A 16062-nucleotide genomic window follows, 5' to 3' on the forward strand; every position below is an offset into this window, starting at 1 on the left:
GGGGCAAGAGTATCCTAGGACCCCTGTGGTGATGTCAAAGAAGTTACCATTATGTCAATTTACCAAAATATCAAAATTTGTATTTACAGTCATACAGGCTGCTTTCTGATTGTGGCTTTAACTTTCATTTTCGATGATAAGATTGTCTTAATTTTACAACTACAGAACAAATATGATCATTAAAGCAGGTTTTTCAGGATAAATCATGTCTTTCAAAAATGCAGAGTCAGTTTTGGCATGACTAAAATTCTACATTTAACAGATGTGGGCTGGTTCACTGTCAGTTCCATCTTCCTCCATTAACTTCCTGAAATTAGCTCCATTCAGACGTTTAGGCAAGTGCCATTTCTTTACCATATAACAGGTATAATAGGTTGTTTATAAAAACACTCAAAGCTTCAGTGACTTGTTGCAAGCACAGATGCATGCATCTTGAGTTTAGGGCTGGGCACTGAGCGTTGATACTTCTATGGCACCGACCGAAAATACTTCTATCTTTCTGTGCCAAATTTCGGTTCCAAAAGCATCTGAGCGCGTAAGCGCAAGCTTATCTTTCCTCTCTGCATATTGACAGAGAGCGGAGCTCCGACAAACACACACGCACACGCGCGCACAGAGGTGCGGACCTAGTAAACTCGAGCAAACTGCAGTTTAGTTGAAGTCACAGAGAGTCACGGCAGTGCCGATAAAGTGGTTTCAAGTGTAGTTACAGTTTTCAAAACTTCACACAGACAGCGTTTACTGCGATATGATATTGGAGAGGCGAAAGCGGTCACGGTGCTGTTGACGTTACACTTCCTCTGAGACAAGCAGGCACAACGGTGGTTTCTATGCCCTGGGGACTGACTGACAGGCTGAGGAATTTCTACAGCACCTTTCAGCAACAAGGCAATTCAATTCCATTCCTTTGCACTTAAGTTAGTTCTCCATTAGTTCAGTGTTGACAACTGGGCAGTCACCAAGTTTATTGTTAAAGGTTTGTGTTATTATGCAGTTTGCACTAAAAAGTCTTTGTTGTTTACAGTCCTTTGCATTTTAGTTAGTTCAATATTAGCCTGTACACAATGTCATTTGTTTATTTAATTATTATTTATAATATGTTCAAAAAGTTTTCTCTTTTTTTGTTAATTTTTAAAGTTCGGATTGATACCAGTCCTGAGTATCTGAGTGGCGCACCCCTATCCAAAAGCACAACCAGTGTTATTAATGTTACTCTGAGTGAGCAGTGTTACCAGAATGGTTTTGATTCACTATTAAGGTGGAAAATAAAAGTTTTGTGTTTAATGTATTTTTGTTGAAATGGATTTTAAAACATATGTTATCGGAAAAAGTATCATTAACGAACCGGCATCGAAACTGAGGTATCAAAAATGGCACCAGATCGAAAGATTTTGAACGATGCCCAGCCCTACTAAAATGTCAAAGGGTCATAAGCTCTCGTGTTAACGTCTTAACTTCTGCTGCCGCTCATTGGTATAGCAAGCCAAACATAGACTGTAGTTACGAGAAAAGAGAGACTGCTAATAAAACCATGCAAAAAAGGTGCAGATGGTTTAATGCAGCAAGGTACCGTTCTCTGTACTCCACCCATGCGTGCACACTTGGCATCAACAGTCTGGTATGTGAGCCAGAGGCACGTGTCAACGTGTTGGACGTAACACACAGAGTCGCCATACTTGATGTCAGGAACACCCATCCCATCCACCTCCTTCTTCACACCAGGGTCCAACTTTTCCTAAAAGAGAGAGATAGGAAGGGAAAAAACAGAATCCTGTAATTAATACAGATTAAATGTTGCATGACAGGCACAGGGCTGGTTTAAAGGATAATTTCATGATTTAAGATTCCATTAATCCATCCATCCATCTTCAATCCCGAGGTGTTCCCAGGCCAGGGTGTAGACATTTTTTCTCCACCTAGTCCTGGGTCTTTCCCGAGCCCTTTTCCCAGCTGGACATGCCTGGAACCCCGTACCTAGGGAGGCGCCCAGGGGGCATCCTTACCAGATGGCTCCTTTCGATGCAAAGGAACAGCCACTCTACTCCGAGTTCCTCACAGATGACTGAGCTTCTCACCCTATCTCTTAGGAAAATGCCAGCCACCCTCCTGAGGAAACCCATTTCAGCCGCTTGTACCCTGGATCTCGTTCTTTTGGTCATGACCAGACCCAAACCGAATTTGTGGATTGTTTTTTTACAGTTTTCAGTGGTGATCCAGGATGAAAATCTGCGCTATTTGTTTAAATCTGTTTTGACTTTTTCTGTTCTCTGATGTTTTACTATGTAATTGTTTCACACTTCGCATCATTTAATGTGTTTCGCTTTGTTGTTTCACTCTTTTTAGCACTTTGAAAAGTTGTTAATAAAAATGCTTTGTAAATGAAGTTATTATTGAAGTTATTTTTCATCCATACTGACAGACTGAAAGTGAGTAAATTCAGAGCAGTCAAATCTACCGAGAGCAGACAGGCAGACAATGAGCAGTTATAAATACATTATTACCATTCTCCAATCTCCAGTCATTATGGTTACAGAAAGAACCATGATGTTTATATTGGAACGCCTTCAAAAATATGTTTGGTTGAACTTGACATTGTAAAGTATCTTCTTCAATAACAAAGGTATAATACATCATGGCCTTCACACACTGTTGCAGATGTTGACTCTGTACCTTGGATGACCTGAAGCAGAAGGCTGTAGACTTGACATCAGCATGCTCTTTGTCCATCAGCAGAAGAGATTTGTCTTCGATCAGACTCAAATACTTCCCAGTGGTGACATGTCTCAGTCTGAACGGCTGACCCCAGCGGATATGACTCCCACTCCATCTGGACACAAACACAATCAGACAGAATCCTAAATACAAACATATAACTGCAAATATCAGGCAGGACAGGGTTTAAAGTAGGCAATATAAAAAAATTACATGTATACTGTATGTACTGATACAAGTTACCTTAAAGCTGCACTAATTGATATTAAATAAAATTTAATTTAATTATAAACAGAATGTAAAATACGCTGCAGAAGCTAAATTAGAAGCCTGAAGGCTGATGCTCCTTCGCTCCAGCACACAGTCCCGTGCAGTCAAGTCACATGTTCACAGCACAGATGCAGCAAAGTAGCCAGACTTCAGCTTGTTTTAGTGTGTGTGTGTGTGTGGGGGAGGCCAATGGGGTGGGTGATGACCTCTACTCCTATGGCTTTGATGGGCTCCATCTCTGGTCAGGTGAGTTTTTGTGTGTGTGTGTGTGTGTGTGTGTGTGTGTGTGTGTGTGTGTGTGTGTGTGTGTGTGTGTGTGTGTGTGTGTGTGTTAGGCCTGCACAATATTGGAAAAAAACTGACATTGCGATATTTTATTTCCTGCGATATATTATATATATATATATATATATATATATATATATATATATATACTGGGGGGATTTTGTAGGAGAGTGCATCTACATAAAAAATAAAAATGAAAAAGGAACTTTTCTTTGTTGAACGTTAATGCTTTACAAACACCAAAGCAAGTAAGCGCTGTGACTGCTCTGAAGTGATTCTGGAGAGGGAAATTATGTAGTTAAATACATTCATAAAATACTATCAATCTAGGCTAAAGATAAATGATATTAATAATGCATGCATGTTGCCTCCTCTAACTTTCAGGTTGTGGTCGACTAGCGGGTCCTGCTTTGTTTGTTTGATAAATTGATTGTGATTGGTGGTTGGCTGTGCATGCAGAGCCTGCATGTCACGCTCTAGCAACAAACTCTGTGTATCCAAGAACACTTCAGTCAGTGCAAATGACGTTATATCAGACACAGACTTCTGTTGTAGATTAGTGTTACGTTTCCAGCTTCGCGGCTCCGAGCCGTAACGTTAGTTGGGACAGACGCCTTGTTTCTTTAGGCTAACTACATTAGCTTTAGCCTGGCTGGTAGCAGCTTTCTGCGGTGAAAAATGGCCTGGGAGAATAACGTAATAACGTTGCATTAGTCAGGTGATTTAGTTTGTCTTTGCAGCAAACATAAAAGACGGACTACTGTAGCTTCACTACCCATGGAAAAGCAGGCGCATACTGTGTCAGCGGCAGCTGCCGCTTCTGGTACTTTTCTACACACAGGCGAGCCTACTTCCCATAGTCTCGCTTTGCCAGACCATCCTCCAAAGAGCGTTGAAGGAGGGTCTGTCTACTCCACATAGCTTTCGGAGATGGGAGGAAAACGTGCTCTGGTTTAATGGCATTTCTTTAAACCAATCAGAATCGTCATTGGCGGCGCTAAACGCACAGAGCCGCTGCAAAATAGTCGTGTGAGAGAAAATTCAGATTGGACAGATAGTCTAGCTAGCTGTCGGAGATCTGAGGAGCAGACAACAGTCCTCATAAATCCACCGAATTTAAAATTCCAACACAAAGAAAGCGTAAGGAAACGGAAAATACATTCATCCGGCGGAATTTCCTGCAGCACCGGAGCAATCCCGGAAGTGGAACGCGAAGGATATAGACCACACTTCCCATAACAAACGCTGTCGGACTAACGTTATGTCACAAACACACGCTGCCCACATGGCCACCTGTCTTAAAGGGGAAGGCTCGGTCGGTAAGAATCATGTAAAAGGAGAACGGTGAAAGTTTACTTTTCTATCAAGCAGCAAAAAAGTTTTTGCCTCAACATCGCAACGTCCTGCGATGTGACTTGCGCTCATCACGATGTAGACAATGAAACAATTTATCGCGCAGCCCGTGTGTGTGTGTTTGTGTGTGTCTCCCTCTCCTTGGCTGGATTCCATTTAGGTATGGCAGTTATAAAACCCTGCCATGCTCCATACATCACACTAAATGTACCTTAATTGGTTAAAATATGGCAACCATTCGGTCAACTTGGGCAACCAAGGAGCTGCTGCCTGGTTACCAACCTGGAAACCATGTCTAAAACTTACTGTCAGGTCCTGATTCTGCTGTTACTTAGCAACTATTGAAGCCATTTGAAGGCAATTGACACACACACACACACACACACACACACACTGTGAGTAAAAGTTGCAATATTTTTAACATGTACTCTACCACTCTGCTGCCCACAGTACAGTAAGTGCTACCAATCCATGCTAGACTCTTTACACTGTGAGGAATCCTTAGCAGCTTGACAGAAGACAAAAACCTCATGTGAGATTCACAAAAACACATCTGTACAAACAGAACTCATCTGGTTGTGTGTATTGTATGTGTGTTGTGATCTGACAGTGTGTATATTTGTGAATCCACATGTTTCTTGTATGTGTATGATGTACTTACACAACCCGCAGTGTCTCCAGCCTCCACAGGGACCTGGCATGACTGGACACTGCTCCCCCCTCATAGTGCACTGTCCTGGTGGTGAAAACAAAACAATCACACCGTCAAACTAATTATATATCCACTCCACACATAACATTGTACAGTACATTCTAGAAGTCACCAAATCACCAAAAACATGTGTGTTGGGTTAGTGCCCCTGTCACTGCCCCCTGACCAAAAGACACTGGCAAAAAGAACTGGAGTTGGTCCCCGGGCAACGGCGGCTTCTCTCTGCTCCTATGTATAGGATGGGTTTAATGCAGAGGACAAGTTTTGTTTCTCTCTGTATGCTTAGAAATTACAATAAAGGCACCTTTAACTGTTTCCACTGCAAGTGGAATGCAGTTGCATATGACTTAGTACTTCTGGATATGCTACTACCTGGATGACTCAGTAACAAACCTCAGCAGACAGTCAGGAAGAGAACACAGTCACTCTCATCGGCATTGTTTAACAACATGGCTGTCCCCTTTGGGATCTTAAAACTATAATTATTAATAGTCCTTCCTGTCTCAGTCACAGCAGAGAGCTGTAATGAGAGCTGCTACTTTCTCTTCCATGGCAATTTCCTTCAAAAAAAGCTGAATACTGTACGTCCAATGGTCTAAACTCACAGGTGAAGGAGAGCCAAACATGACGTAGAGGAACAAGCTGAGGGCAAAACTTTAAATGCAGAGGTGATTTTAACATTCATTTAGAACTGTATAGTCCTGAGAAACATTCATTTCAGTAAGCAATGCTGAAATATTAACTATAGAAATGATCTTACAAGCATCCCATCCTGTAATTGAGTGGCTATAAATTAACACTATAGACAAATAAGTCTTGTTTCATAAAGATACTGTATAACAGGCAGGAAGGAGTTAGGGAAAACGGATAAGGTTCAGACTGGTGTCTGAACCTTATCCGTTTTCCCTAACTCATTCCTGCTATCCCATGGAGTCAATACTACTTCTGTTTGGACATGCCAGTAAGCTTCCTGTATGTATTTGCACCTTTGCAATAAACCCCTGAACTGTTGCAGTCAGTCTTCAGCTGTTTCATTCGCTCATGCTGCATTCTCATCATATGAGAATTACCGTAACTACCAGTTTCTGACTTAAATAGGGCTCACTTCAACATCCAAGTTGTAATTACGACTGGGAAGCTCTTTTTTTTTTTCTTTCTGAATGCTCCGATATCTCCGACTTGGTGACTCATAATATGGAAGTGCCGGGGAAAAAAGTGACCAAAAGACCATTGTTTCATGTAATTTAACCCACATGTAATGCATGCAGTGTTATATGGTCAATGCCCTCACGTGACCAACTCTGTGCTCACACGTGTTTTGAAAAATGCTGCACTTTCATATGGCTCTTTGTAGCATTACCTATTTTAAAGCTAATGTACTTGCACTTACTACTTGTTGTCTGGAGTTTGCACCTTCAAGGCAGAACGCACTTAATTGTAGGTCGATTTGGATAAAAGCGTCAGCTAAATGACATGTAATGTAATGTAATGAATTATCCAAACAGGAATGCTAGCAGGTCGTAAACACGACTCTTTCTAATGCCTACTACCTATCCTATATGACGGGAAAGGAACATTAGCATCTGTGAGAGCCAATGTAGTATATGTATTGGTTTACTGTTATCTGCTACTGACCCTCTATTAAGGCAAGGCAGCTTTATTTGAATAGCAGCATTCAGCAACAGAGCAATTCAAAGTGCTTTTTGTTATGCTCGATGGTGTTTTAAGCCCCCAACGTCAACTTCAAGGCAGCACTGCGACCGTCGACTTTAAGGCACCTAACCCTACCCTAACCCTAACCATTGCCTAATCCTTGTGGCTTCCAGGCAGCGCTGCCTGGAAGGCGACGCTGGGGGCTTAAAACACCTTTTTTTATTAAAAGGAAGTGAATTATACATGAAAGGGGGATTTTATAATGGAAAGCCAGAAGGAGGACAGCAGGAAACAGTTTCTCGACCACAATTAATTAATGAGCTTAAAAGTATCTATTTGTACCTTTCAGTTTGTGTTGATTCTAGCGGCCCCTTTGGACTCAAGTGGTAGTGTTTTTACCACACCTGATGTCTTCTTTACGGTGCTGTATTTCCCACTGTAGATTACTGAGTTTGCGTTACCGGGAGGTCATATAGTTGGGATGAATATTTTTCTCAGACAGAAAATCATTCATTTACAATAAGAGAATAAGTTACAGATGCATCGTAGCATACGGTAACTTAGTCAGCAACCAACGTAGTAATAACTTAGATTAATATAGCGCATTTCATGAAACGCTAAATGAAAGAGGGACATCATTTAATGTTGGCTACTGATGTACAGCCACATCACGCATTGTAAAGTTATTTTATGAATTAAAATAGACATATTGCATACCTGAGGGCCAATTCGCGATGAAAATAATGTTCTTTTCAATGAGTCTTGTTTGCTCTAACAGGTCATTTATGATCATCAGATGAAAAGTTATACAGTTTCAGAAACATTTAAAAGTTACATATAGTCACTTTAAGTAAAGTTTAGTTACACAAAGAACGTGATGTCGGTCACATATTAATAAAAAAAAGAAATGAAGAAGAATGTTTAAGTGCAGTGTTGTTTTAAATTCACATCTAGATGTCTACACTGAATCTGAGCAGGTAAACTACTTCATATAAAACCAGAGGAGATACATTTTGTTAAATAAATGACAATAATGAGCCCATATATCAGTCCAGTTGAAATTATCAATGCACATTACCTCCTCTGTTCATCCCCATGCTCCCCAGATGGAACAGTTAAACATTCGTCCATGTGACCGTGAAGGAGGCGCAGGACGTCCCCTCCTATCAGGAAACCTGCAAAAAAGAGAGCAGAAAAGGAGAAAAGCAGATATGACATTGGAGAAAGGAAGGGATAGGACAGAAAGAACAGATCTCAACACATACATCATCCTACAGAGGAATGGACAGTCAGGTTTGGATGAAAGCACCAGAATTAGTACATATGTCACTTTATCTACTAATTTAAAAACTCTTTTGAGCCTTCTGATGAACTTGACTGTGCTGGCGTGTGTGTGTGTGTGTGTGTGTGTGTTTGTGTGTGTGTGTGTGTGTGTGTGGGGGGACGGGTTGTCTCATGTCGCTTAAATTGCCTCCTCGTTCTTCAGGGCAGAAATAAGAGCTTTGAGACGGCCTTCACCGAGGAGGGACAGAACAACTTCCGGTTCAGCCGAGGACCAGGGAGCGAGGAGCTATCAAATAAGGGTTATGAGATGCAGCTATGGTTTAAAAAATGACATGGATTAGCACTTCTGAAACCCACCTGTTCAGATGTACAGTATAAAGACCAGCGCCACGTTCAGCCCTAAGAAAACATAGCAACATGTGAAACGGGGGTGCGCACCCTGTTGTGTGCGCAAGCACTCTTTATTAGGGGTAGGTGATATATATCATCTACGATAATATCGTCATTGTTGTGTTAACAATGTGCAAATTGACATTATTTAGTATTTAAATTACTTAGAAAAAAAACACGCATTAAAAGTGTAGAGTGGTAGAAGGGGCGACAAAGATGGCGACGCGCGATTGTGTAGCGGCTCCTAGCTCTCCTGTCAGTGTATATTTATGTTTTTTGTTTGTGTTTTTCGTAACGTTCCCATGTCGAGGTCTTACTAACAAGCCCTGTCGGCAATATGCAGACCATTTCATTTAACATGAAGAGAGCACACTGCCGTCTACATAGCCCCCGATACTAACGTTAGCACAAGGCTCACTGCTAACCATAGGGAACAAACCGCAGCGCTATAACCCGAAGGGGATACATATTGTAGCAGGGGACTTTAACAAGGCGTCCTTAAAGTCTGTACTCCCCAGCTTTTTCCAGCATGTAGATTGTGTTACTAGAGGGAAGAACACAGTTCAGTGTTCAACAGATCACATCCAACTACTCCTGATCCCAGCATGCATCTGTAAGATCACATCCAACTACTCCTGATCCCAGCATGCATCAGTCAGATCACATCCAACTACTCCTGATCCCAGCATAAATCCCGGTCAGAAGGACTATACAGCCAAGTAGAAGGACTATCAGAACCTGGCCTGACACTGCCCTATCCCAGCTCCAGGACTGCTTCCAACAAGGACATGGTTGTGTGAAATATGTTACAGAACAGAGCCCTTTGTTTATTGTTATGATTTCATCTTGCTTGTATGCTGCACAATTTACATTACAGCAGAGGTGTACAACTGAATGTTGACTCAGAGTTCAATGTTCCTACACTAGTTCAATTAAAGGGGTGATAGAATGCAAAACCGATTTTACCTTGTCAAAGTTGAATAATGACAGTTTAGGGGGTAACTAGGACATACATAGAACCTCTAAATCCCATTTACACCTCTTTTCTCTGCAAATCTCACAATTTGAAACTGCCTCTGAAAACGGGCGAATCTCAACGAGCCCCATAGTTGACGTCAACTATTGCGGCTCCTCCTCATTTGGCTCTAGTCTCTGTGTTTGTCATGCCCCAACATTTGCATAGGCTACACAACTGACCTGAGATCAGTTAGTCTTCTGAATCTAGGTCGTGCAGATCCATACCTGTCAAGTTTTGGATTTGAAAATAAGGGAAATTTTCCGGCGCCCACCGCGAGCAGTCCCACCACCCCAACCAAGCTCCAGTATCCCTTACATTTCAAGACGGGTGTACAAGAAAGCTCAAATTACCACTTGATGCAGAATGCTGAAAACATTTAAAATTTATAACATTGCATGTCTTTAAATTTACATTTTATTTTCATTCCACACATTCTTTTCATTTCATATTGCTTTTCTTTTACAGTTTTTCTTTTCATTTCACATAACTTTTCTTTACTCTTTTAGTGAGTTATTGTACAAATTTGTTGAGACTTTGAATTCTTTAAGACTGTTTTGGAAGGAGTGTATTTGTGGGCTGGGCCAGAGCGGTTAATTTTACATGAGAGTAGAGCGCAGACAGTTCTGTTGTCTAACGTCTTCCTATTCTCTGTAACAATCTTTCGTACCATGCTAAACACCCTTTCTCAACTTGCATTGCTATGGGGAATGCATAGTAAAGCCTTCATAAGTTTTGGCAGCGCACCGTCTCTGTCGTAGCGTCCATCATCCGTCTGTTTTTTTTTCTGTTTTTTTCCCTGCGTTGTCACCATAGACAGTATATAAGGTTCACTCATCATCTGACCTCACACACTAACCTCGCGTCAACTGCCACCTACAGTAGGCTACCTGTAGTAGGCATAGATATATGCTGTAGTAGGCTACTGCCTACTGCAGGTTATCGCGAGGCTAGTGACAGAGCTCAGATTGGGAATGTTTTTTGTTTTTTTTACTCCGCTCGGGCCCGGGCTATTATTATTTTTTAATAACGCAGGTTAAAATACGGTAGATTTACGGGAAAATACTAATACGGGAGGACGGCGGGAAAGAAGGGTAAAATACGTGACTTTCCCGGCCAAAACGGGATACTTGACAGGTATGCAGATCTCAGAAATTGTATACATTGTTCATCTGCTATTTTACCATTAAATTCACTTCTGAGACTTTTTTATGCGAGAAATCAACTATTTAGAGGTCAAATATGGGCCGTTTTACGAAAATTGATGTCTAATTGCAAATTTTGTCCGACCGTGTCGGAGTTCAGCGGCCGGTGCTGCCTGTGTAGCTGCCTTGCCGCCCGGCCTGCCTTCCTTCACAGACCGGCCTGCTGTGAGCTTGATTGAGATCCGTTAGGCTGGCAACCCACAGCACTCCATACCCGCGCAAGTCACCGTTTTGGGCTAATGGACTACGAAACGCAGCTCTGACAGAGCTCCCGGGCCTCCAACTCCCCTCTTCCTGCTAGCTAAATGCCCGGTGTATGTGAGTGAAAGCGTGGTCAGCGAGCTTGTTACGCCAGCATTCTCTTACCACAGGTTCCAGTTACTCTTTTAATGTGTGTAATTATAATGTGTTGAGTTATTTAAACAAACGATTGGGGAAATAAACGCCGCTTGTCCGTGAGTCTCATTGATAGAGCCTGCGGCTGGATGGAGCTCTATCAATGAGAGCTAGCTAGCCTCCTCTTAGAATCCCTCTGGAAAACAAAAATTCATTAACTTGAAATCGGACACCGTTGTTAGCTTTATAAGACATTTAGTTAGATGTTGTATATGTTGCGTGACAAAATTCAAATTGTAAATATACTCGAATTACGCCAAAAATGAAGCTAACTATCCGTGATTTGTAGCTACATACAGCTAGGATTGAAGGGACAGTTGCAGCTAACGAACCCCTTACAGTTCACAAATATTCATTAACTTGAAATCGGACACCGTTGTTAGCTTTATAAGACATTTAGTTAGATGTTGTATAAGTGGCGTGACGAAATTCAAACTGTAAATATACTCGAATTACGACCAAAAATGAAGCTAACTAGCCACAATCTTGTACACATAGGCTTGAAGGGACAGTCGCAGCTAACGAAACCCTTACAGTTCACAAATATTCATTAACTTAAAATCGGACACCGTTGTTAGCTTTATAAGACATTTAGTTAGATGTTGTATACGTGGTGTGATGAAATTCAAACTGTAAATATACTCGAATTACGACCAAAAATGAAGCTAACTATCCGTGATTTGTAGCTACACATAGATAGGATTGAAGGGACAGTCGCAGCTAACGAAACACTTAGTCTTCACAAATATTCTTTAATTTGAAATCGGACACCGTTGTTAGCTTTATGAGACATTTAGGTATAGCTTAGTGGCGTGACATGTGTGTAACATGTGGTAAGAGATTGCTGGTGTAACAAGCTCGCTGACCGCGCTCTCACACACGGACCATTTAGCTAGCAGGAAGAGAGGAGTTGCAGGCCCTGGAGCTCTGTCAGGGCAGCGGCGTTTGGTAGCTAGTCCATTAGCCCAAAAGGTGACTTTGCGCGGGTATGAGGTGCTGTGGGCTGCCAGCCGTGCCGGAGCTCAATCGAGCTCACAGCAGGCCGTGGTCTGTGGAGGAAGTCAGGCCGGGCGGCGATGCAGCAACACAGGCAGCGCCGGCCGCTCAACTCCGACACACAGTTTTACCAAATTTGCAATTAGCCATCCATTTTTGTAAAACGGCCCATATTTGGGCTTTATATAGTTGATTTCTCACATAAAAAAGTCTCAGAAGTGAATTTGGTAACGAAACATTGCAGTGTCTGGAATATGAGATTCTGTCACATCTCTAATGTGTATGATAGAATGTATTGTGTATTGGTGATTCGCTCAACCAATCAGCACGCGTCTATAATGCGTGTGTATGGCGATTCGCTCAACCAATCAGCGCGCGTCTCTACGTGTGTGTACGGGGATAAGGCTCAACCAAGCACCGCGCAGCTCATCTAAACATTCATGACCATACCATATTTGGAAAAAAAGCTCTTGTTACAAATAGGGCCAAAACACAGGGATGCATAAGGGCCGATAAAATATCAACCAGGCCATTTTCAGCCCAACTAATGTTACATACCCCATTGAGACACCATAAGGAACAGTGTGAAATACCCTATATAATCATTCTATCACCCCTTTAATGTTTTGTATGTCTTTGAATTGTTTTTACTTGAATACTTACATTTTAAAGAAAATAAATAAGAACTGTTTTCATTCAACATTGTGCCCATTATTTTCATCATCAGTGATTAATAGGGTTGTGCCGATGGACAATATCATCGTCCATCGTGATGGCACCATCGTGATGCCACGCCCCCCCACCCTGTCAAACACACTAATCCTAGTCGCGGGCGCTGGACGGGAAATTGACAAGTGCGTCGGTCTTAAACTAGCAAAGACACAAAGACAGCGGTCTCGAGTGAGAGAGAAAAAAGCGTTAGCATGGAACGCTATCACACTTTCCTTTCTCCCCTCACTGGACTAAGGGGCCATCCACACAGAAACGTTTTTTTGTGCAAACGCACATGTTTTGCATCGTTTGGGCCGACCGTCCAGACGAATCCTGCAAACGCACTGCCTGAAAACGCACTTTTTTGAAACCTGGTCTCAGGGTGAAAAAATCCGAAAACGGCTCTCGTTTGGCTTCGTATGGATGGTGAATACGGATCCGATTGTCGGATGTCATCGCCACACCCCTCTTTACACACCTCTCCCACGGCCGCTGACCTTAATATATATGTCAATGCCGCTGACGCCACAACTGCGTTGAAGCTACGCGAGCATGTCCCATCTCCATGGTCAAACCAGCTCACTTCATCTAAATACTGTGTCTCTGCTCCCTGACCCTTCCCTCTGGATTCTACACAAGATATATTGCTAACGTTATGTAGCCAACGTCATTCATGGATCATTGATGTTTGTTTGACTGCCGATGTTAGAGCTAGCTAACGTTAGCGCGCTAACGTTAGCTCGCTACTAGCGCGCTGCAATCATGCAAAATAAAAGGCAATCCAACAGCACATTATACAATGTAAACAAAGACACGTTTTCTTGCGGCAGCCTTTATAAGATGAGCAGTGGTGAAAGGTATTATAGTCCACGGATGTATTAAGAGAACGTTATAATCTAGTCATGATAGGAAGTAGAAATGACTATGCTCTTCTCCGTTTTTGGTGAATTTCTGTAGCAGAAACAGCGCCGCCTATAGGCCTGGAATATGAAGTAGCGTGTTGAGTCATTTACAAGTGGATTCGTTTGGACGCAACTTTTCTTGAAACGAATCCAGGGAAGACGGGTAAAAAAAAGATCGTTTTGGTACGTGTGGACGGGGCCTAAGTTTATCGACACTACTCTGTGCGTGCATCAATAAGTCAGTCTGAGGTCCTGTAGGTACGGGACGATGTTATGCAGGATTTATGAATGTACGTTAGCAACAGTAGGCGAATTAACGAGGGTACTATTTTATGTGTGAGCTAATATTGCGCATCTGTTCATGTGCGCTGCAAGAGTTATGTTTCTGTTTATTGAATGCGTTATTCAGTGCAAACATAACCGAGAATGTAGTTTAAACTCAGTAATGATGGTATGTTAGGTTATTACTGTCGCTCTGTTGAAGGCAAACGTCCCACTGTACTGTCGTTACGCAGATCACGGACATCTGATTGATTTTAAAATTTACTGCACCGTACTTAAGTGAAAGCAGGTCACGTTGTAAAACCTACCAGCAGGGCACCATTTACAGAGGGCATTTAAATGTATGTCTAATCATTTCTATGTTAACTGTTGGCCCATAGTAGTAGAAAAAAATATTTATGTAAAGAGATATGAGCTAAAAAATATTGAGATATTATTTTTTGTCCATATTGCCCAAACCTACTCTTTATTACCACGAGTTTACAGACACATCTCTGCTGATTGGGTATCACCTGGGACACGGCCAATAAATGAGAGACACACCCACTAAACGAGAGAAAACACATCTTAAAGCCTGTTGCACACGTTTCACAACGTTCTGAGGAAACGTGTCGTTCAACCAGAAACATTTTTGCAAAATGGTGCACACCGTTTATAATATATTAAAACTAAGCAGGTTTTAACTCTGTAGTGTGTTCACACTGGAAAAGTTACTAAATTGAGTATACTTTAAAAACCTAATATTCAGACTTAAAACGCTTGATTTTTTTTAAGGTAATGTTGATAGACATATAGCACAGATTTTTCACTGTACTGTTAGTTCTAACTTTACATGTAAAACACTAGTGGATCAACCGTTACCTTCTGAATATCATTACATGTGTAAACCTAGTGCGTCCAATGTGTCCAGTACATTTAGTAAATTTGTGCAAAAACAAGAAGCCACAGTAAAAGAATGTACAAAACCAAGAAGGTAAGATAGCAAAAAGCACACTACAAGCAGCAAGAAATAAAGAAAGAGAGAGAGAACGATGAAACACAGACAGGTGTACCTTGTGCTACTTCACTGCCAGAACAGATGGGAGCCACACTCCATAGTGTCTGCTGGAAGGCTGCATCTACATGGAGACTTCCATTACCGTAGGACAGATGCTGCAGGGAAAGAGACATAACAGCCACATGAAAATAAATAAATTACAGACAAACCAGACTGAGATACACACAAACACTCAGGATGCCCCTCAATCTGAGTCCTGAATTTAGTGCTCTGCTGTCCGTCAATACCCAGCAGGTCCGGATTTGTTGCGGAACGGCTGCGGCCATGACTGACAGCTGAAGTCACGAGGACCCACGAGATCTCGCAAATTCACGTAGAATAGAACCACAAAACCAACAACAGTTAGTTTCCATCCAGAGGAGTCGAGGGGAAACAACTCTGTAATGTGTTTTCAAGGCGTAGTGCAGGGAAATATGATCCGCTGTGAGCACAGTGGATTTTATTTAGAAAATTAACCAGATGCTTTATTTTGCTTCTGTGCTCGACTTCCTGTTCCTGCTGCGGAGCTCTCCGGCGTCCGGCAACAATAGAAGCTCTGCGTATCTGCTCCAGAGGGCTGTGGACCGCCGGAGCTGGGACGGAGTCGGAACGCAGCCGTTCTGCAGTCAGTGGAAATACACCCACTGACTTTAATGGAAACCTATTTACTCCGCCGCCGTTCTGCAGCCGTTCCGCATCCGTTCCGCAGCCAGTGGAAATTGCCAGTTACAGTCTTCCAATGTTTTGCAATCCATACAGAAAGTGATCAAAAGATGGACAGTCAGGGGGAAGAAAAGGGAGGAACAGGATATGTTTAGGATAGTCTAGGATATGTAAACAGGCACAAGCAGGCATATGTA

The 16062-nt window shown here is 42.1% G+C and overlaps 1 protein-coding gene across 1 annotated transcript in view; it reads right to left on the reverse strand.

The window, feature by feature from the left end:
- Positions 1–16062, reverse strand: part of ryr2a (ryanodine receptor 2a (cardiac)) — a 270453-nt gene that overhangs the window by 165631 nt on the left and 88760 nt on the right. Inside the window, 5 exon segments of the mRNA XM_039787778.1 lie at positions 1571–1735; positions 2671–2827; positions 5282–5356; positions 8064–8160; positions 15219–15318. Coding sequence (XP_039643712.1) covers positions 1571–1735; positions 2671–2827; positions 5282–5356; positions 8064–8160; positions 15219–15318 — 594 coding nt within the window.

Source organism: Perca fluviatilis, chromosome 21 (genome assembly GCF_010015445.1).
Source record: "Perca fluviatilis chromosome 21, GENO_Pfluv_1.0, whole genome shotgun sequence".
Lineage (NCBI taxonomy): Eukaryota > Metazoa > Chordata > Actinopteri > Perciformes > Percidae > Perca > Perca fluviatilis.